Genomic DNA, 23,741 nt, shown 5'->3' with positions numbered 1-23,741 from the left:
GTTGAGCATACTTTCATGTGTTTGTTGGTGATCTGTATATCTTCTTTGGAGAAATGTCTATTTAGGTCTTCTGTGCATTTTTGGATTGAGTTGGTTGTTTTTTTGATATTGAGCTACATGAGCTGCTTGTATATTTTGGAGAATAATCCTTTGTCAGTTGCTTCGTTTGCAAGTATTTTCTCCCATACTGAGGGTTGTCTTTTCGTCTTGTTTATGGTTTCCTTTGCTGTGCAAAAGCTTTGAAGTTTCATTAGGTCCCATTTGTTTATTTTTGTTTTTATTTCCATTTCTCTAGGAGGTGGGTCAAAAAGGATCTTGCTGTGATTTATGTCATAGAGTGTTCTGCCTATGTTTTCCTCTGAGAGTTTTATAGTGTCTGGCCTTACATTTAGGTCTTCAATCCATTTTGAGTTTATTTTTGTGTATGGTGTTAGGGAGTGTTCTAATTTCATTCTTTTACATATAGCTGTCCAGTTTTCCCAGAACCACTTATTGAAGAGGTTGTCTTTTCTCCATTGTATATTCTTGCCTCCTTTATCAAAGATAAGGTGACCATATTTGCATGGGTTTATCTCTGGGCTTTCTATCCTGATCCATTGATCTATATTTCTGTTTTTTTGCCAGTACCATACTGTCTTGATTACTGTAGCTTTGTAGTATAGTCTGAAGTCTGGGAGCTTGATTCCTCCAGCTCCATTTTTCTTTCTCAAGACTGCTTTGGCTATTCGGGGTCTTTTGTGTTTCCATACAAATTGTGAAATTTTTTGTTCTAGTTCTGTGAAGAATGACATTGGTAGTTTGATAGGGATTGCATTGAATCTGTAGATTGCTTTGTTTTCCTATGCAGCTGCAGCCTCTGTTAGAAACTAGCCTGATAACTAGTGTCATACATGATCTTTGCCTACACATTAAACAGCACACTTGATAAAAATAAATGTTGTGTTTTCATTTCACATGAGTTTTTATGGTCTCTGGGAGACTTTTGTCCATAAACAGATGTTGGCTATGCCAGTGCTTTAGATGTTTAACAGAATTTCTTAGTTAAAGAGCAGCCAGGAAAATATGAAAGATCTTTTTAAGTAATGTGAATGAGCAAATGGAAAGGATGATTGGAGTCACTTTACTGTTGGATTTACTGTGGATTGGTGTTACTATTGTAAAATGTACTTCTGTGTATATTTAATCCATAAAAACTATTGAAATTAATGGATGATTTAGTCAATAAAAAAGGTTCTAAGAATCCAATAAAACAAACTTGTGTATCAAGTTGGAGTTAGTTCTTTCTGCCAAAAGCCTGCCCAAGGCAGGAGAGATCAGCTATATCAGTGAGACCATGGTACAAACATGCCATCCTGCTAATTCAAACTGGGGTTATGTGAGCTTTCTTGTCTAAAGGAATGGATGGTCCCAGAGTGAAACATGAACAGCTGAGGAAATATCTGAGTGTTCATAGTACACTGAACACTGCTTATAGTAATAGGAAACACTGCTTATAGTAATAGGAAAATTTTTCACTTTTGCAAGAAGTTGCTCTGGAAGGAGCCTAAACTAATAATGAAGGAGGGGTTCTGGGCTGTCCACCCTAATTTCATTCATTAAATGTTTGTTTGCCCATTATGGGTTGGATGAGGTGCTAGACCCTAGCTGTCTCTCTACTGAGTGTTCACTCTAGTGGGGGAGAGAGAGGTAATACATCAGCATTAACAAACATTTTTATACTCAAAAGTTGTGATAAGTACTAGGCAGGAAAAATGGGAGGGTCCCTTTAAGGTAGGATGGTTTTCTCTGAAGAGATGTTATTTAAGCTCAAACCCAAAGGATGGAAAGATTTATTTATCTTTAAATATATGTTTTATTTTGGAAATTTCCAAACATGCACAAAAATAGAATTGTTTAATGAACTGTGTACCCATCACTTAGCTTCAATGATTATCAACATTTTTGCCAATCGTGTTTCATATGTTCCCCCTCCTTTTTTCCCTTAGAATATTTTAAAGGAAATTCCAGACATCATAATACAGCTATTTTAAGAGGCTTGAAGCATAGTACTGATAAATGCTACAACATTGATAAACCTTGAAAACATTATGCTAAGTGAAAGAAGGTAATTAGAAAAGATCACATGTTGGATGATTTCACTTTTATGAAATGTCCAGAATAGGCAAATCTATTGAGACAGAAAGTAGACTAGTGGTTGCCTACGGCTGAGAGGGTTCAAGGAAAATGGGGAGTGACTGCTAATGGGTTAGAAGGATGAATTGTATAATAAGTAAATTATTTCTTAATAAAGCTGTATTAAAAAGGAGTGGTGGGGGAGGGGAGAGGCACCTGAGGCAAGAAAGGGCTTTGTTTGAGGAAGTATATAGAGCCCCGAATGGCTGAGCTTGGTGGGAGAGAAGGGAGGGTGTATTAAGATGAGGTTGGAGGAAGGAAGGAAATCTGATCTTGCTGGGCTTTAGCTCCTGGTAAGAATTCTGAACTTGGTCCAAGTACAAGAGGAAATCTATGAATGTTTTAAAGCATGGTCAAGTGATCAGTTTTATGTTTTTAAGAGTACTCTGGCTGTTGTTTGGAGTAGAGTGAGAGAAGTGGGTTGTCTACATTGGAATGATGGTAGTAGTCTAGGCAAGAGATGATGGTGCTTTAGGATAGGATGATGGCAGTGGAATTGGAAAGAAGTGAACAAATGGAGTTTTATGTAAGAGTTTTGTGTAATAAAAGGAATGCTGGGACTTCCTTGGTGGTCCAGTGGGTAAGACTCCACGCTCCCAATGCACGGGGCCCGGGTTTGATCCCTGGTCGGGGAACTAGATGCCACATGCATGCCGCAACTAAGAAGCCCTCATGCTGCAACTAAGCTGTCCGTGTGTCACAACTAAAAACGATCCCGCATGCCGAGATCCCGCAACTAAAGATCCCACAAGCCACGACGAAGATCCTGCCGCAACTAAGACCTGGCGCAGCCTAAATAAATAATTTTTTTTTTTTAAAAAAAAGGAGTGCTGTTGCCCCCAGAGATTTGAAACCTTTCATCTCATTCAAATCTCTCATTATGTAAATGAGACTCAGATAAGTGAAATGTCCAAGGTCACAGAGTAAAACAACCTAGGCTGGAATCTGACTATCTTGACTTATAGCCAGTTTTTTTTTTCTTAAGGGAGACATGCTTCATAATCCATTTTTTAAAAAAAAATCCCCAGAGTGACTTATTTCTGAGCTCCTTGTAAAACTAAGATGGAAAGGGTCAGGCTTGGAATGGAAGTATTGGGCCAGGAGTGCCCTGGAGCTGCTGGATTGACAGCAGAGACGTGGCAGCTCAGAGGTGAGGTCCAAGCAGTTTTAGCAGCACAGCATGGCTAGTGGGCTTTTGTTTTCCCTGCGTAAGCTGCAGGAAACGGAACCTCCTGGGGAAGAGTTATCTTGGACAAACCTTCCATGCTTAACTAGGCTTTGCAGGTTTCTTATTTGGCCCTTGTCTTCCAAGTCTCCTTTAGCTTTTTTTTTTTAATAAATAAATAAATTTATTTATTTATTTATATTTTTAATTTTTGGCTGTGTTGGGTCTTTGTTGCTGTGCGCAGGCTTTCTCTAGTTTTGGCGAGCGGGGGCTACTCTTTGTTGTGGTGTGCGGGCTTCTCATTGCAGTGGCTTCTCTTGTTGAGGAGCACGGGCTTCAGTAGTTGTGGCTCGTGGGCTCTAGAGCACAGGCTTAGTAGTTGTGGCGCACGGGCTTAGTTGCTCCGCGGCATATGGGATCTTCCTAGACCAGGAGTTGAACCCGTGTCCCCTGCATTGGCAGGTGGATTCTTAACCACTGCGCCACCAGGGAAGTCCAAGGCTCCTTTAGCCTTAAGTCATCTCTACATCCAGAGATTTTTTGTCCATTTACTGGACCAAAAACTACATTCTGCTTATTAATTGAAAATAGATATCAGAAAACCAGACCATTGGTGGAAGAGAAAGCCAAATGGCCAAAGTGCAGCAGTTGAGAAGTATTTCTCCTGTTTCTGTTGAAATATTGAATATGAATATTTTCTGTGAAAGTTTCATGAGATTCTAAAGCAGATTTATATACTAGGTACATAGAATATAATTTTTGGTAAGTAACGTGACTTACTTAAAACATTTTGGTCTTGAGGAATGCCTTTTTTTTTTTTTTTAACATCTTTATTGGAGTATAATGGTGTGTTAGTTTCTGCTTTATAACAAAGTGAATCAGCTACATACCGAGCTGATCTCCCTGTGCTATGCGGCTGCTTCTTGGGGAATGGTTTTGTTAAAGAAAAGATGTCAGAGACATACTACTTTAGTAAAGCAGGGCCTCTCATGGGATACAGTTTGGGTACATCCTCTTAAGTTTCAGTTTCTAGTAATGCATGTCCAGGAACTAAAATTATACCAGTCTTCCCAGGGACTGTTTGTCATGGGAGGATAATTTATGCCAACCAAATGAATGCACGAATACCAACCTCTTTAGTCTACTGGACAGATCGGAATACCATTGTTTCATCTTATCATGGAGATGGATGTAACAGAAATATAATTTCAGTGGCTGATTATTTTTCTGCTAGTTCAAGAGTCACCTCTTCATAACAAGGCACTAAATTCATAGAACAGCCCTTCAGGAGCTTATAATTGGAGCATAGGGAAATAGATGGTTTTCAGGCTTTGGAAAGATCAAATGAGCCATTCTGTCCCACATAGGAGTAATCCCGACAGTATTGTCAAAGTCCTTCTATCTCCTGTTGATATGAGCTGGGTAAATGCTGCAAGTTCTTAGTCTACCCTTCTGTCTTTTAAATGCTTCCTGCATACTAACTTTTTGTTCCATCAGTACTTGAGGCAGTCATGTTACAGTAAGGTTGACTAGATTCTAGATTTTGTATTCCATTCCTGAGCATATACTTTTTTTTTTCTTAAGTCTTTATTTGTTACAATATTGCTTCTGTTTTATGTTTTGGTTTTTTGACCCCAAGGCATGTGGGATCTTAGCTCCCCGACCAGGGATTGAACCCTCACTCCCTGCATTGGAAGGCGAAGTCTTAACCACTGGACTGCCAGGGAAGTCCCATCGTATACTTTTCTTAACTTGATTGAACTTGGATGTTTCCCAAGGCTCCATACACTTCACACAATGTCTCTTTTAGTGGCTGTCTGCTACAGACAGATAATCTGCATTTCAGTGGTTCTTAAGTTTGAGCATAGGAATCACTGAGGAGATTTGTTAAAAGTGCAGATTTTCAAGTTTGACCTCCATGATTCAATTTAAGTAGATCTGAGGATTGAGTTCTGAGACCTGTATTCTTAGTTCTTTAACCTACAGTTAGAGAAACATCACGTATGTGTGAATTCTTAGCAGTTTCCTTTCCAGGGGCAAATTTATTACTAAAGTCTGTGGTACTCTATATACTAATAATAAGACAGAAGTTTGGTTTTAAAACCTTGGAAAGTTTCTTAAGTACCCATAACCAATTTTTAAAACAGCCCAAATTTTTGCAATTAACATTTGCTTTTATTTTCTTTGCCAAAATACTCCGGGGAAGCTGTGGTTATGTTGGCCATGCAGAAAGAAAGTTCTCTTTGTTCCAGAATGTCTTGAACATCCGCTGCTTCTCCTCACTGATCTGGTTCAAGACTTCCTCATCTCTCAACTGGACAGTCACAAATTTGTTCAGAATTTGACCCCATCCTCCCTCTCCCTGCGTGCAGATTGCTAGTGGAGGTGATGTAGCTATTGTAGGATTTGGGGTGGAGGGAGTAACATGGTCCGGGGCATCTTAGAGAAGTCATTCTGACAGGATGGAAGATGGATTAGATGGGAGTATCAGAGTCTTCAGGGAGTGAGTGTGGTTTTTCAAAAAAAGCTAGTATTAGAATGAAATAGCAAATTTGGAAAATGTGGAAATTTCCTGTTGCTTTTGTAATATATACTGTAAAACGAATGCTTGAACAAACAGAAGGAGGAGAAAAGGTCTCAATATCCTAGGAACAGGATCCCATCTCTTGCCGTCCTCACACCTGTATGTTGTGTGCTAGCATTTATTGGCACATACTGTTTTCCTTTCTTGTCTACTGCCTCGCTTTTAACACTTACTGAATACCTATTTTATGTGCCCTCATTAGGACATGAAGATACAGTGGTGAACAAGATTAAATTGATCCTTGTCCTAATAGAGCTTACAGTTTCACGGGGTTGGGAAACGAGATACCAAATGAAAACCCGTATGATAGCATAATGGTAATTGAGGAAAAAATGTTAGGAAAAGTGCTGTGAGTGGATAGAAATGGGCATCTAATCTAATCTAGAAGGTCAGGAAAGTTCTACCTGAGTTTCAATGACTTCAGCTTAGACCTGAAGAATTAATAGGAATTAACTAGAAAACTGGGGAGTTGAGAGGAGGGTGTTTGTTTTGGGTAGGGGGAACACCTTGTCCTTAGGGCCTGAAGCAGGGAGGAATAATCAGAAATTTCTAAAGAGGTCTGGGTGATTGCAGGTTAGTGAACCAGAGGGAGAGGCAGCAACTATGATGAAGGAGAGGTAGGCAGAGGCCTTACAGTTTACAGTGTTTTTGTACTTTATCCAAATAAGGGGTGAGGGGTTTTAAGAATGGGGTGAAGAGTGTAGTTACATGTTCAGATTAATATTTGAAAATGGTGACTTTGGCTGTTTTATAGAGAAAGCATTGTGGGGTACAAGGTAGAAATCAGTAGACTAAATAGGTTGTTGTATAGACTCATTAGGCTGTTCAGGGGAGAGATGATGGCAGTCTGGACCAGGGTGTTAGGACTGAAGGTGGAGAGAACTAAATGGATTGAAGAATTATTTTGTAGCTTGAGTTGGTAGGATTTAGTGAGAGATGGATTAGATGTGGAATATGAAGGAAAGGGATGTCAGGGATGACTCCTAGATTTCGAGATTGAATTGAGTGTGGATAATAGTCATTTTTATTGAGATTGCAGGGGATGATAGAGGCACAGGTTTGGAGGGAAAGATAAGAGCTGTTTTGAAAGTTCTTTCTCTGTGGATTCTTATTCTTCACCTTAGAAACTCCCACTCCCACAAGATTCTGCTTAAAATTGTCCTCCTGTGAAATCACTATAAAGCCCTCCCCACCCCTCACTCTTTTTCTGTAGAGCAGTAAATTGTGCCATTGTGTCACTTGGTAAAGTCTTCTCTTAGTATTTCTCTATTTTATAATTATGTGCTTGCCTATCTCTCACCAGACTTGATTTCTTTGGCAGCGACATCCAAATAACTATCCTGTTCCTGGAATGTGGATAAACATTTCTTCAAGTGTTTTCCACTGAGTTATACATGTATGTTAAAGTTTCCTTTATCTTAAATCCAAGTAATGTTAGATTAAGTGATTTTACTGCAGAACTTTTCCCAGTCTTTGTATTCTTTTTTTTTTTTTTTCCAGTCTTTGTATTCTAATATGGCTTGTGAATCTCTGGGAAGGGCATAAGGTGTGCAGTATTTTCCAATATTATTTAGTTCTCCCAATCCCTCCCCCGCCACCACCAGCTTTTGTTTTCTGAGCATCTCATGTTACTAGTGTTGAGGGTAAGAGGCAGGGATAGGAACATAATGTGGGAAATGCTGATTTGGGTGTGTGAGTAGGCCTAGGCACATAATTCACTGAGCGTGGACTATGTGAAAAGCAAATCTGACAGCCGTGGGAGAACATCTCTGGATGTTTTTTGGGGAAGCTCGTTTTGCCTATAGTTGCTGCAGATCTAGTTCTTTTACCCTCAATGAACAAAACAGGCATCAGGGGATGAGAATTTACTGTCTATTGTTTGTCCTTGCCAGGCTAAAAATGCTAGGTAACACGAGGTGACAAATTTTAGTCTGTTTCTTTGTAGCTAAGCTGGGAAGAGCTGAACAAAAAATTCTTTGGTCCTTTTACTTATTAACTCTCAACATCAAAACAGTGCCTTTCTTATACCACCTGGGTTGTTCATAAAATAAACAGAGTTATATTAGTAACTTTTTTACAGAAGAATTAATGTTCAGTATTTTTCTAGGGCTATTTATATTCTGTTTTAGAGAGTTGGCTGTAGTGATGCAGAACCTAGGTCTCAGGGAAATATAGAGAGGAGAGACTAAATAGGGAAGATAGTGTCCTGTTTTTGAAGAGTGTATGATTTATTTTAGAGGGGAATTTTTCTTTTTTTCAGAAGTTAGAGAGCTCAAGATAGTTCAGTTTTAGAGTGGATCCTAGTGGAAACCTTTACTAGGAACTCACTGACTCAAACAGGAAAAACAAATATATATATATATTTTTTTATTTTTAATAAATTTATTTTTATTTATTTTTGGCTGTGTTGGGTCTTCGTTGCTACATGCAGGCTTTCTCTAGTTGGCGGCGAGCCGGGACTACTCCTCGTTGTGGTGCGTGGGCTTCTCACTGCGGTGGCTTCTCTTGTTGCGGAGCTCAGGCTCTAGATGTGCGGGCTTCAGTAGTTGTGGCGCACGGGCTTAGTTGCTCCGCGGCATGTGGGATCTTCCCAGACCAGGGCCCGAACCCATATTCCCTGCAATGGTAGGCGGATTCTTAACCTCTTCTGCCACCAGGGAAGACCTATATATATTTTTTAAACTTAGATTTTATTTTGTGATGCCAGATGGCATTATTATGTTACATTTATTGACAGACTTTAACTGCTGGCATCTTTCTTATGTCATGTGGAGTGGGTCGGGCCTTTACTCTACAGACTTTATTTGGCTATAGAGTTAACAATGGACATCGTTTTTTTGAGTGATATAAAATACAGCTTAGATTAATAAAGATGTCATAACCACATCTACATCTATACTCCCATATCTTAATTTACATGTCTTCATTTACTTGCCCCACCCTTTTTTATTGTGGATGTTTATTTCTAAATTGGAGTAGCTTGGAATGGCAGGGAAAACTTGATCATTTTTAGTACTGCTATCAGAGAAGTTATCAGCCTCTGTCATCAGTTTAATATTCCATCAGCTATCAGACCCAGTCTTTAGACATGAACCTCTGAAATCACCATAAAGAACAATCAAAATCTGTCAATAAAGATTACTTTTCCATTTATTTTAAGAAAACCCTGGGGAAAGGAAAAACAACTGCTGAATACTTTTAGCAGCAGTGATAGGGACTGTATGAGTAAAACGTAGTAATTTTTTTAGCAGCGAAAACAGCTGCAATTTTTGACGCTTCTTCCTTAATATCGATCCAGTTGTTTCTGTGCTGTACATACCTTTATACAAAAATGATACTATAAACTTGTCTAGACTTGGTAACCTGCAGTTGCTTATTCTATTGAAAAAGTCACAGCTCAGGATATATTTTTTGGAATGCTTCACTCTGTGCTTCAACTCCTAATAAAGCATGTGTTGTCCAGGAAAATAATTTTAACCATAGAAACTCCCACATTTGTTTCAGGTCGATCTTCTCTCTTTCCCTTTGAAGATGCCTTCCTGGACGACAGTCACGGCGATCAGTCCTTGTCATCCGGCTTAAGTTCTCCCACTCGCTGTCAAAATGGGGAGCGAGTAGAACGCTACTCTAGAAAGGTGTTTGTTGGAGGCCTTCCCCCTGATATCGATGAAGGTACAATGCACTCACTTTATAATGACTTTATAAAGGCCAGGTTTGTTATTTGTGTGATTTGACCCTACCTCTCTTCTTGAAGGCAGCTTCAGGACGTTCATATCTTGGTGTCAGGAGTTGAGGATATTTGATAGATGGGGAAGTGAGAGATTGTGCACTTTAGGTCTGCTCTTCATACATAGCAGTCTTCAAACAACTTCCCATTTCCTAGTTATTTGTTTGGGGATACATTTTAAATAATAATGAGAGCTAATATGTATGAAACTCGTACCACAAGCCCATTGTTGTGCCAGGTGCTTTACATTATCTTGTTTAATCTCCATAGCTACCCTGTAAGGCGTCTCCTCCCAGCTCTGTTTTGTGGGTGAGAAAACTAAGGATCAGAGAGAAACAGCTTATCCAGGGTTATGCAGCTAATGGTGCAGCTGGAATCAAAATCAGTCTGATTCCAGAGCTTTTGCTCCTATCCATCACACCATACCATCTCATATTCTAATGTAGATACCTATTAATGAAACACTCCCTCTTGCCTTTAAAAGAATGAAGACTTATTGGAATATTTCCTAATAACATTTTTGAGATACTGCCAATCCAAAAGTGAGTTTCACTTATGCCTAAAGCCAGCCAACGTATAGTAGGTTGTCAGTAACTATTTGTTGAATGGACAAATGAAATAGAATTGTGACAAAGTTACCTCAAGGGAAATAACAGTGGCTCTAATTCTAGTAGGCTTTGGATCTGCTATAAAAATATTGTTAAAGCAGAATTGTTTTGCCAGTATTATTTAAGCTGTGATATTTCTCTGATTTATCATGATTTTCTTTTTTTCATAATGAGAGAAGAATAGTCTCTAAAAATAGTTTTACTTTAGGCTTACTGCTTTAAGGTTGTACATTTTTCTCTAAACTATTCTTCTACTAGTGTTAATCTCATCCGTGGATTGGATTTTTCTTTAAGACCAAGTTTTTGATCATGGCTGAGAGAGTGGCAATTTAAACCTGATTAGGAGCTTAGTTATAACCTTCTGCTTTGAGTCAAAAGTCAGAAGGGAAAGATAAATTTGTTAAGCTATAACTTTTGAAACATTTTCTTTATAGGCTGTGTAGTAGGTATGTATGAGAGAAAGAGACCATTGGCTTTAGCTTTTTCTTATCCCTAAATAGAATTACCTACTTATTGTCCCTACTCCTCACCAAAGGAATAATATTTCTAAAACAATCTTAATAATAATCTAAGATTAATAATCTTAGAGATTATTTCACCACACAAGTGGAAGTGTATTTTAAATATTTTGTGTATTTTTGCCTCTTTTTCTAAAAACAGAGAACATTCCTATTTTTAGAATCTCCTTTTTACTTGACAGAGAGGTCACCTTAGCTAATGTCAGATTTTTTTCCTTCCAAATTCTTTATATCAGGTTTATTGGAAGTGAAGAAGGGAAGTGAATTATAGTTAGAAACACATTCTGCATTGTTGAAATACAATGGTGTTTCACTTAGTAAGTTTGACTTCTATAAAAATGCTTTAGAATATAGCTCTCAAAACATTTTAAAATAGGACTTCCCTGGTGGCGCAGTGGTTAAGAATCTGCCTGCCAATGCAGGGGACACGGGTTCGAGCCCTGGTCTGGGAAGATCCCACATGCCACGGAGCAACTAAGCTTGTGTGCCACAACTACTGAGCCCGCATGCTACAACTACTGAAGCCGGCACGCCCTAGAGCCCGTGCTCCACAACAAGAGGAGCCACCACAATGGGAAGCCTGCGCACCGCAATGAAGAGTAACCCTCGCTCACCGCAAATAGAGAAAGCCCGCGTGCAGCAACAAAGACCCAACGCAGCCAAAAATAAAATAAATAAATATATTAAAAAAAGAAAAAACATTTTAAAATAAAAAGACATATTTTATGCTATTCTGTTTGCAGTATTATTTTCTCTTCTGCTAAGAGTCCTTCTTTGTTTTGTAGATGAGATCACTGCCAGCTTTCGCAGGTTTGGACCTCTCGTCGTAGACTGGCCTCACAAAGCTGAAAGCAAGTCGTATTTTCCTCCTAAAGGTAATGCGCTTAAAATGTCTGCACTGCCTGCCTATTGGAGAGCTAACATGATAATTCAATAAAAGGCAGTCTTTTAACTCTGAAAACAGCTGTTGACTTTTCCCCCCTATTAAGAAAACATTTTAATGTTGATCATCTTTTCATATTTTACTGTTTCCACTTGGAGACTGTTCTCCCAGGAGCCCACTGACTGTTTCGTGGCATCTACTTTTATTGACAGTGAGATCCTGTGAGTTTATTGTGAACGAGCCTTGGCTAACTTTTCATTAACTGAGAGAACAGATCTAGGGTTTTGAGGAATGTCAGCAATGGAAAAGAAAAGATCGTTTTGAGTCAAATTTTATCAGTAGCCCATAGCCCTATGGTTTTATAGATCTTATAAACCCCAAACTTGGGAAAGCTAGTGACTGAAGAATGACATTATATAAAATTACTTTTATCCATGTCTGTATCTTAAGTGACTTAGCCTTTTAACAGGTAGAGGGCACACTAACAAAGGACTCTTTACATGACCTTGCTTCCCTTATTATTTTTTTTTTTTTTGCGGTACGCGGGCCTCTCACTGTTGTGGCCTCTCTCGTGTGGAGCACAGGCTCCGGACGCGCAGGCTCAGCAGCCATGGCTCACGGGCCCAGCCGCTCCGCGGTATGTGGGATCTTCCCAGACCGGGGCACGAACCCGTGTCCCTGCATCGGCAGGCGGACTCTCAACCACTGCGCCACCAGGGAAGCCCTTTCCCTTATTTTTGATAGGCTTTTTTCTTAGTTTATGAGGGCATGAAAATATATCACTTTGTTTATAGTTTGTCATTTTTGTGGAATCTAGGGAACTTTTCTGGTGATATTAATTCTACATATGTTCCTAGATTTATATTGAGGAGTGTTTTGAGTTAAAGAGAAGGTTTTCTTCTTGTGTTATGTTCTGTATATTTCAAGGATGTCCTTCATCTCTAAGGAACTGGGTTTTGATGTGTATTATTGTATAATAGTACTCACCACAAGAAGATGGAGTCAAAATACTTGTCCTTCCTGGGCCTTGTATAGGAATCAAATTATAGCTTAACCTAGGAAAGGCAGGAGCTTCCTTTTATGTCTGGTTTATTAGATTTGTCACCTGTACTTCTCCCCACTCTCTTTATAGCCTATGAAAAATAATATAAGGCTGTTTGTTTGCTTTTAACATTCTTCTGTTAATCTTCTCCAGTAATTTTTAAAATTAAGTTTTATGTTAGTCAAAAAAGATAAAGATCATCATGCTGATTATTTCAGTGAAGGAATGTATTCACTTTGTGGTGCATGTATAACACTAAAGAAACATGTTTAAAACATGTTTTTAAGAATGCTAATGGTTTGTTGAATCAGAATAGTAGTATTTCAGTGAATGAATGAGGTCACCACACTGTGCTGCATGTAATACACTCTGTAAAGTCACATGTATAACAAGATGTTCCTGAGAGTACTAGCTGCACGTGTGAATGAAGGCAGTGTTATTTCAGTGAAAGAATGTATTCACCACACTGTGGTGCATGTAACACACTCTGTAAAATGACATATATAAAAGATATTTCTAAGAGTACTAGTTGAAAAAAAAGTCATCATTCTGAGAAGGTTATAAAAATGATTCTGGGATAAAAGGTGTCAGGTGATCATTGTAAAAAATAAAAATGAAGATAAGCACATCTATGGTCATGTCCAAAGAAAATTATCCCAAATCTACCTCTGTCAGAGATAATCACTGTATACATTTTATTAAATATCCTTCTTATATCTCTTTATGAATATATACATTTATATGAAATTTAAAAGTTTACATAAATGGGATCACACTATATATGCTGTTTAATAACCTGCATTTCCCCCCCAGCAATGTCAACATCTTTCTGTAAGAAACTATATTATCCTTAATGACCTTGTTTTATTTAATCAGTCCTAGTGATGGTCATTTAAGTTGCTTTCAGTTGTTTTTTCTCATGGATGATGCTTTAGTGAATATCCTTGTGCCTTCATTTTTTTTGCTTTTTTCTAATTACCTCTTAGGGTGAATTTCCAGAAGTGAGGTACATATTTATACATACTGCCAAGCTGCCCTTAACAAAGGTCATACACATTTATGTTCCCAGTAATAGTACCTGATTCGTAAAACTTTGTTTTATTGAGGGTCTAGCGATATGGCTCTTTTTTGATCTTTGCCAATCTGGTGGTTAAAATAACGTCTTTTTGGCATTTTTTTCTCTTACTGGCCATTTGAATTTATTATTTTACTTTCTTACATCGACATCTCATTTCCCTCTGGAATTTATAATGGAGTAAGTCACAAAAAAGGATCCAGCTTTATTTTTCCCAGTATCATGCCAGTTGTCCCAGCAGTCATTTATTGACAGTTCCATTTTTTCCTCATTGATTTGAGTCATTAGAATTAAGTATTGGTTGGAAGATCATCTCTTCTGTTGCCCTACACCGAATTTCAAAGACTTAGTTTTAAAAAAAGGTAAAGAATTTTATTAGTAATTTTGTTTACATGTTAGAATGATAGTTTTTTGGATATTTTGGATTAAAGAAAGTATATTAAAATTAACTTCTCCTGTTTCTTTTTAACTTTTTAAATGTAGATATTGGAAAATTTTAAATTACATATGTGACTCATATATTTATTGGACAGCACACCTGCAGAACACGAGTCAGCAAACTATCTTTGGCCTGTGAGCTAAGCATGGTTTTTATATTTTTAAGGGTTGTGGAAACACACACACACACACACACACACAGAAGAATAGGTAACGGAGACTATACGTGGCCCTCAAATCCCTTTGCAAAAAGTTCATTGACTCCTGTTCTAAAATAGCCCAGAGAATTGTTCATTTAGCTTCTGAGACATCCAGTGACAAAGGAGGCAGTTTATTTCAGAGGAAGTCTATGTATTTGCAAACCTAACTAATTATTAAATTTTGTTCTTCTATTGAAGGTGGTCATTGTAAAAAGTAAAAATGAAGATAAACATATATGGTCATGCAGTCTTTACCCAATGGTCAATTGTGTTCGATAAAGTAAAACTGAGTCATTGTGACATATATTTCTCGGTACTTAAAGAACTGTCAGTTTCTCTTTAAGTCTTCTCTTTTCCAAGCTACATATTTTCCCATCTCTAGTCATACCTTATGCCTAATGGATTCTGGACCACCATTATTCTTGTTTGCCTTTTCTGTGCATATGTCTTCTCTACAATATCCTACTTAAATTTGTTTCTGAGAGTTGAAGAGAGAACATTTGGGTTGGTATGAGCAGTATAGAGTTTAGCAGCTCTATGAACTCCGTGGTTTTGGTACCACTCCTATGTAACAGCACAATAATAGAGAATTGTAGAACGTTAGAGAAAGTGCCCTTATTTTATAGCTGAGGTTAAGTGTTGAGATGGACTAGGGAGAGCCAGGCCAAGAAGAGAATCTGGATCTCCTGATTCTGGTCCTCAGGCTTGCATCCTCCGAGAGCAGATTGCCTTTCTGGTGATTTTGGGGTCAAGTAGGAGAAATAATTATACTGTTGGCTCCTGTTGTGTTTTGCTCTCAGCTAAAGTCTGAAGGTTGACCTAGTTTGGAAGGACCTAAAGAAATTTGGTGTTATTCCAAGATTGAAGTAACTTTGAGAATCCATGCCCATTGCTTTGAACATTGGGAACATCTAAGTAGTTCACCCCAAACTGTTCTGTGCCTTCTTAATAATACCTCCTCATGCTGTTTCTATTTTTCCTTAAATTCCTTAGGTTTTAATTCAGGTCAGTGCTTTTTTGGTAATCCCCCTCTTGCCGATTATAGTTTTCTTAGGTCACCTCAGCTTGGCCATAAGGCACCATTCCTTTGGCTGTATGCTTTAGGCTTATGTGTAAATAAGAGGAAAATATGAACCATTCACTACTGAGTCCTCCTGTCTTTTTCTCAGAAAGTATATGCCTAATGAAATAAACAGAACCATTCATGTATCCAGCAGGTATACGTGTACAGATGTGGAGTACGGTTTGTAAAACCATGGCCATTTCAGTGGACTGTGGAGAACTTAATATCCATGTAGAGAAACAGTGACCAAGCACGTCAGCTGTCCCCTTAAGTGTTGTTGGGCCAGCAGAGTGGGAGGTGATGGAGACTGGGGTTCTCTCCAGCACAAAGCCACTAAGGCATTTGATCAACTCTTTGAGGATATGCAGAGCCCTCTGGATCATTTGTCTGTGGGCCACAAACAGGTAATTGCTTGGTGTTCTCCAGAGCACCTCTGAGAACCTGGAGGCAAAAGAAGGCATGGAAATCAGATTGTGTCTTCATGATATGTTCTCAGACCTCCTGAACTTAGAGTCCTGTGGGGAAAATTAAAAGAAGTCAAATAGTCACAATATACCACAATTATAAACTATAATAGTTCTCTAAAGGAAAAAATGGAGAGTGCGGTGACTCTAAAAGGGGGACATCGATTTAGATTGGGTATATGGAGAGAGCTTCTTTGAGAAAATAGCGATTAAGTAGACCTGAAAATTGAGGAGTTAACTAGAAAGCGTAGGGAAGCAAGTTCCAAGCAGAGGAGTACCATATGGGAAATAGTGAGTATGAAAAGGGCTTTATTACCTTTGAAGAAATGAAGGAAGTATGGTTGGAATGTTGTGAGGGTGGAGAACATGACGTGAAAAGAAAGTCTTGAAAAAAAAGTACGATTATTTTCCCTTCCTGAATTGCTCTAGTCCCCCAGAGAGAGTAGATACAAAGGCATTTGTGTGGTGTTTGTCTTTGGGGTAGAGACAGAATAGAGTTGGGTCAAATAGAAATATTAGTTTAAAATACTTTCAAATTGGGGCTTCCCTGGTGGCGCAGTGGTTGAGAGTCCGCCTGCCGATGCAAGGGACATGGGTTCGTGCCCCGGTCCGGGAAGATCCCACATGCCGTGGAGCAGCTAGGCCCGTGAGCCATGGCCGCTGAGCCTGTGCGTCCGGAGCCTGTGCTCTGCAACTGGAGAGGCCACAATAGTGTGAGGCCCGCGTACCGCAAAAAAACAAACAAACTTTCAAACAGCTATTGATAAAGCTGAAGCAAGTCTTCCTTTGTGTTTTCTGCCTTTGGTTCTTGATGATGAAAAGAAATTCAACTCTAATCAAAATATTGAGGAAGTTTCCTGAGATTGCATTCTCATGCTTTTTACTTCTGGAATAGTAGAGTTGGAGTTGTGAGTCCTGGAGAGGGAGGTTCTCCCAAATGTTAGCGCATGAACCAAATCCTGCATTTGTACAAAATACTAATCAACATCACTATGTTTATAGTAGGTAGTAAAGAGTACAGGCTCTGGAGTCAGCTGCCTGGGTTGAATTCCTGTTCCACTACTTGCCATTGCTGTATCTTTGGGGTGATTATTAATCTTCCTAAATCTCTCTCCCTCTCTCTGTCTCTTTTTAAAAAAAATTTTTTTAATTAATTTATTTTTATTTTTGGCTGCCTTGGGTCTTTGTTGCTGTATGCAGGCTTTCTCTAATTGCGGCGAGCAGGGGCTACACTTATTGCGGTTCGCGGGCTTCTCATTGGGTGGCTTCTTGTTGCAGAGCATGGGCTCTAGGCGCATGGGCTTCAGTAGTTGTGGCACTCGGGCTCAGTAGTTGTGGCTCGCGGGCTCTAGAGTGCAGGCTCAGTAGTTGTGGTGCACGGGCTTAGTTGCTCCGCGGCATGTGAGATCTTCCTGGACCAGGGCTCGAACCTGTGTCCCCTGCACTGGCAGGCGGATTCCTAACCACTGTGCCACCAGGGAAGTCCTGTCTCTCTCTTTTTTTTTTTTTTTTTTGCGGTACGCGGGCCTCTCACTGTTGTGGCCTCTCCCATTGCGGAGCGCAGGCTCCAGACGCGCAGGCTCAGCGGCCATGACTCACAGGCCCAGCCGCTCAGCGGCATGTGGGATCTTCCCGGACCGGGGCACGAACCCGTGTCCCCTGCATCGGCAGGTGGACTCTCAACCACTGCGCCACCAGGGAAGCCCTCTCTCTTTTTTTTTAACCTACAAAGTGGAAACAATAATACCACTTCTGGGTTTATGAGGATTAAATGAGATCGTGCACATAGGATACTTTCTTAGAGCTCAGATATCATTCAAGACTTTTTTTTTCTAAGCAAGGGAGAGGTTAGGTTTAGTATTTGGTTTTGGTTTTTTAGCCAGGGTCAGCAAAACCGTTTAGCTGTTTTCTGTAATCAAGCTCATAAGAAGTAATAAGGACCATGAACTCCTAAGATAGTAGCATTGAGGTATTACTAGAATGAAGGGAGAAAGGGACCAGTGGTCTTACTGATAGATTAAATCATGATGGTGATAGATTTGATGGCAGGGTTGTGCTAAAATTCCTTCCACTGAATGGGAGAATCGTGACACTATTGAATGTGAGGGAGTCAGCAGAGGGAAAACCAGTTTGGTGTAGTGTTGAAATGTTTGAAGATCTGTAGAGTTTGGTATGTCCTCCATCTCATCTGAGAGGAAATTCCTAATGGGCAGTTGGAATTGTGGCTAGGGAGTTTCGGAAAAGAGTCTGGAGCTGGAGGTACACATCTCTTGCGAGTCATCTTTATAGCATGGAGGGAAAAGAAAATGAAAAGCCATTAATAAGTAAGTTTTGTCAGGAACCAGAAAGAAAAAGAGGACATTGCAGTGGAGATGCAGGTGAGTGAAGGACTGGGGGTATGTCTGTGGCTATGGAGGTGCAAGGAAAGAAGCTTCAAGAGAGAATAGTCAGCACCATCAGATATCACAGCGTTATTGAGAAGTCCTTCATGGAATAGAGTTGCATGTGGCCCTCTTGTCAAGTACATGATCACAGTAATTTCTATTGTTATCCTAATTCTAGGCCTTAATATTTTAATGAAGTAGTAGAAGCAGAACAAAGCAATCTGGCCACAGTGAACAAGTGTTATATTATAGGCAGTGAGAATAATCCTGCCTCCCTAGTGGAGCCAACCATCATCAGTTTTGTTTCCCTCCAGTCTTTATTCATATATATCTTTTTTTGTGGGAGTGTAATAATAGCAGAGATACAGTTTTCCATTCTCCTTCCTCCCAAGTTTCTGCTTAATTTTCATAGTTTTTAAGTGGCTGCCTAACCTACTGCTGCACCATAATTTACTTGCTTGTTGGTTATGTAGGCTATTATAAATAATGCTTCTGTTAATATATCCTTTTGTGTGTGGTTTTCCTTTCATAGTATTTTCTTTAGGATAAATTTGCAGCAGAAGCTTAACCAGAGTTAAAAGAAATGAAAATCCTAATGACTCCGGATTTGATATCACATGGCTTCCCAAAGCAATTTTCTTTATGAAGTTTATGCTAATTTGGACATCTGCAGCACATTTTCCGAGTCAGATAAATGGTACATTACAGTTGTGGACTTACCTTTTTGCCTATGTGTTTGGAATATAATGGACCCCTGCAGAAGCCAGGAACCACATCGATATGAATCTTGTACATGAAACATTTAAACCTTTTCCTCTTGGGTCTCATCGGTCAAGTCCTGGGTGTTCTTTGACATCATCTTCTGTCCTTCTCTGCCTTACCTTCTCTGGCCACACTGACTCCTTTGCTATTCCTTGAGGTAAACTAAGGCTTCTCAGGGGCTTAGTACTTCCTTTTGTCTAAAACCATCTTCCCCCAAATTTCTGAATGGACCACTCCTCTCTTCCCTTAGACAGACCTCTGCTCAAATGACACCTTCACAGGGAGACCTTTCTTGACTTCCTCATCTCACATAGCAGCCCCTCTACCCTCTTACTCTCTGTACCTCTTACCCTCATTTTATTTTTCCTCAAAGTACCTATTTTATCACAACCTGAAAAAAATTATATGTGTTTTTCTGCTTTCCAGATTGGAATGTAAGTTTTATGAGAACAGGGATTTTTATGTTTTGTTCACTGCTCTACACTCAGTACCTGCATCAACGGCTAGCCCTCAGATGTTTGTTAATGGATGAATTTTATCTTTGCAAATGATGAGCTCATTACTTGTAGAGTCCATCAAATTTTAGAGTTGCCCTAAAGATCGTCTCATTCTAATTCAACCTTTTTTTTTTTTTTTGCGGTACTCGGGCCTGTCACTGTTGTTGCCTCTCCCGTTTCATGTGCTCCGGACGCGCAGGCCCAGCGGCCATGGCTCACGGGCCCAGCCGCTCCGCGGCATGTGGGATCTTCCCGGACCGGGGCACGAACCCATGTCCCCTGCATCAGCAGGCGGACTCTCAACCACTGCGCCACCAGGGAAGCCCCAACCTTTATTTTAACCTAAGACTCAAAGAGGTGATGTGTCTTTTCCTAGGAGCACACAGCTCTTATTAGACAGACTTGAACTGGGAATACTAATAGTTTATACTATTTTACCTGGTGAATTACCAAGAAAATAATTTTTGTTTTGCTAGGGTGTATAATTTGTGGGAAAGGAAGATAGGTTTAAACTATATAATCTGATAAATTATGCTGTTATTTACAGGGCTGGATTTTATTTAAAAATTAGCAACTTAAGCTATATGACCCATGGCACACTTTCATAGCTATTTAAAAATGAAAGTGATCCTTGGCTTTTTCCTGAATTCTTCTATTCTGTTGGCCACACTGACATAGCTGGGGTATTTCCAAAGAGCTGGTTTAGGCTGAGGCTATAGGTCTGAGCTGCCCTTTAGCTATAGCTTAACCATGGGATTTTGCCTCTGGGGTGATACCACACCATTTCTGGACATGAGGATCAGAGGGTTCTCTTGTGCTCCTTCAAATTGGGGAAGTAGTTATGAGTGACAAGGAAAGCCCAAAAATAGGAGCTGTGACACAACCAGGTGTCATGGAGACTGTGCTAGGGGGTGGCAGGCTGCGAGGATTTGAACAGTGGGAGCTATTAATTCTTCATTGTAATGTTCCACATTATCATGACTCAGCTCTTCTCTGCATGTGTGCTCCTCTCTGTTTGTGCTTCCAGTGGGCAAATTGTTTTCATATTTCTAGTTGGAGTCCAGAGAGAGGGAATCTGATTGGTTCCGTTCATCTTTTAACCCCTTGCTGTGACATAGGCCATCCTAATGGTAGTGGCCTTAGAATCCCTGACTGCTTAATAAAACATAAAAGAAGCAGATGGTTTAGCTCTGCTTCCTCGAGCATGGGACTGGGAATGTGGCAGCTAGGAAGGTAAGTTGGGCAGGGCAAACTTTTATGATGGTAGATGTGCTTAGCATCACCTCCTTCATTGCCTCCTGGGAGAATAGCCCATGTCCAAAGTTGCTGTTACTGGAGCTACAAAAAAAAATGTCTACCTACCCTGAGCCTTCTACCCCTGCCTGGTTCTGAACCAAGCAGCTGCTCCTGATACTGCCAACAAACAGTCTTACCTCTTGTGGTGGGGCTGGGGCCAGGGAGAGGAGCTGGCATCTCCTGGGCAGTGAGCGCAGCTACACTATACCACTGTTGGCAGAGACCTCTGGGGCAAAGGCAGGGACAGCAGCCAGCTGCAGATGTTGGACAGGCGATTGGCCACATGGCTCTGAAGCTGTGTTAAGTCGATGGTGCTGGCATCCTCAGCCCATATGGAAGCCAGCTTCAGCCCTAGCAATTCAGGTGCACAGCCAGGTGGATCGAACAGTAACAGTCATGCATATTTATGCGAGAGTGACCCATGCCTTGCGCTCTGATGATTCCCTCCCACCTTGAGTAAAGTGTGTACTTCTAAGTGGCTGTTTCTACTGGTGATCACGTATTTCCTGTACACTGGTCAGGCTGACTTGACTGCCAGTCCTTGTGACCAAGGTCATGCAGGCATGGAAGTTTATACAATACCAGCATGGTTTGTGAACCTGGCATAAGCCGGGCCACATGGGATTCAGATTGACTTTGATCTGACCAGCTAAGGAGATGCTGTTTGAAGAACAGGAAAGAGGACTCTACTTGAAATGGGCAAAATAGGTCATTGTGAAGCTACAGTGGGCTGGATTCACAGCATCTCTTTCCTTTTTCCTTCAGTTTGTCTAAATCTGGCTTTGGAAAGGAAAGTTTTCAAACTTCACATTCTTTTCCCTTGTAGCGTAACTTGGATGAAAATAAGTCAGTGTTGTTTTAGGCCCAGATTCCAAGTTTTTCCACCTTCTGAGTTATATAAACTGATCGAGTTGGGAACCTAATGGAGTTTTAGCGTGTACTTAACGTTTTGCAGTTTGTAAGCTTTTGAGTAATACTTGGCCTTTTTTTTTTTTTAATGCAGGTCCTGGCTTATAGTACTCATACTCTTTGGTGAATTATGAATCCTATATTTTAATATTTGACTGATTGAAGTTTTTGCTCTCCGGATGGATTTTCTCATGGAAACTGTATTGCAGAGCAGCAAGAGTGGACTTTTTGTTCTGTTTTGTCCTGTTTTGAACAGATGGAGCAGCATTCTATTGTTGCTTTTAAAAGCTTAGCACACCCTCAGTTTAAACTGTTCTATTAAACATTTCTCTCTTTTGCGTTATATGAAAGGGGAACTGTTAGAGTTAGTGTTTGATTTCAAAGCATTAATAGTTTGAGGGACTGTATAAAACGGAATGGGCAGAAGGAATGTACAGGCCACAGGACAAAGCTGAGCAGCACTTAAATAACATAGACATCTTGTACTGTGTCACAGCAGTACTTGTTGTGCTATCCCCAGGCAGAGGTACTGGAAAGGGAGGGATGCTTGTTCAGTTCAGAGAAGCCAAAACCACCCCCGATGAGAACTTTCTTTTGAAGAGAGTAAAATTCAGGAACTGAAATGCCAGCTGCAAATTTGGTAGGCTGAGGCAGAGAGAATGTTTTAGAAGAGGGCGTAGCTTGGGGCAGGACTTGCTGACAGGAATTGGATAGGGCTAAGGCTATGAGCAAGAGAGACCAAGAGAGGATGTATCATTTGAAAGAGTTCAGAATGGGAAGCTGACTGAGAGGATCTGGTGAAACATTTTGAAAGCTGAGAGCAAAGACTTGGGTTGTCTTTCAAAATAGAACGGGATAGCCGTCATCTTGAGGAGAAATGGTGACGCCAAGAAAACCCATTGGCAGCAGCGTTAAGAACTCATCAGAGGAGTGTTGAAGTGCAAGGAGGAGAAATTAGATTGTCAGAGTTCAGGCAATCTACAAGCAGGGCTGGACTAAAGCTTCATCTTCAGGGAAGCACCTACTGGGTTAAAATGTAGAATTTGCCAATTGTTTGATGCTGCATGAGGCAGAGCAACAAGCAGTGGGGCAAGAACTAGATATTTGTGGACTCAGACATGGGTGCCAGCAGTTACCAGCTAGATGACCTTAAGCAAGTTATTTAATCCCTGAACCTCAGTTTACTCATCTGAGTTAATACTGCTCATTGTTATTAAAGGGATTATGTGAAACAGTGTACATATGCACCAGCACTTAGGCTTCATAGAGGTTAAATAATATTAGTGTCCTTCCCCCTGATGAAAATACGTTTTCAGTAAAAATAAAACTGCCCAACTAGTTTGACCAGTTCCTTCCCACACCCCCAGTCTGATCTCAGTTTTCTTGGTCAGGTGCTTGTTAGAACTGACTGTGACTAGAACTGACAGATTTGGCAGACTTCACAAGGACCTCTTTATATAGGGAATGTGTGGTTACGTAAACAGAGCAGACTTTAAGCCCAAATGCCCCAGGTCACTGCCCTGGACTGCAGGACTTTACTAAAAACACAGGAAGTAGACTGCCAGTTTTCAACTCTGGGGTGGTTCTACCCATCAGACTTGTTTTCTTGTCCATTGTCACCTTCCCCCACCCCTGCCTGCCAAGCAACAAGCCCACCAAGAAACAGTCACTAGTGTAATAGAAAACACGAAACAGGCTTGAGCCAAAATGTTTGAGCCTCAGCTCTTTGTAGTAAATACAATCAAAGAAATATGTTTGGTTCTGAATCCAAGGGGAATGTTTAGGCATCCATGGACAGTACCTGCTGAGCCATCTTTACATCTTAATTAGGCTAAATCCTTCCCTTGAAATGTCCTTATCCAATTTTTCACCTAAGATCTGGCTCCTGTGCCACCACCGACAGAAGGTCTTCCCTGATTTCTCTATCCATGTCTTCTTCACTGAAAGATCTGTC

General features: G+C 40.2%; 1 protein-coding gene across 3 annotated transcripts in view; it reads left to right on the top strand.

Annotated features, from left to right (window-relative positions):
* CPEB3 (cytoplasmic polyadenylation element binding protein 3) overlaps window positions 1-23,741 on the top strand; it is a 178,426-nt gene that overhangs the window by 100,467 nt on the left and 54,218 nt on the right. For all 3 annotated transcript variants that reach the window (XM_060126201.1, XM_060126202.1, XM_060126200.1), the window contains exons 5-6: window positions 9,426-9,593; window positions 11,560-11,649. In XM_060126201.1, the coding sequence (XP_059982184.1) occupies window positions 9,426-9,593; window positions 11,560-11,649 (258 nt within the window). The remainder of the gene's footprint in view (window positions 1-9,425; window positions 9,594-11,559; window positions 11,650-23,741) is intronic.

This window comes from Lagenorhynchus albirostris, chromosome 16, assembly GCF_949774975.1.
Source record: "Lagenorhynchus albirostris chromosome 16, mLagAlb1.1, whole genome shotgun sequence".
NCBI classification, from domain to species: domain Eukaryota; kingdom Metazoa; phylum Chordata; class Mammalia; order Artiodactyla; family Delphinidae; genus Lagenorhynchus; species Lagenorhynchus albirostris.
This window is presented reverse-complemented; position numbering and strand designations above follow the sequence as displayed.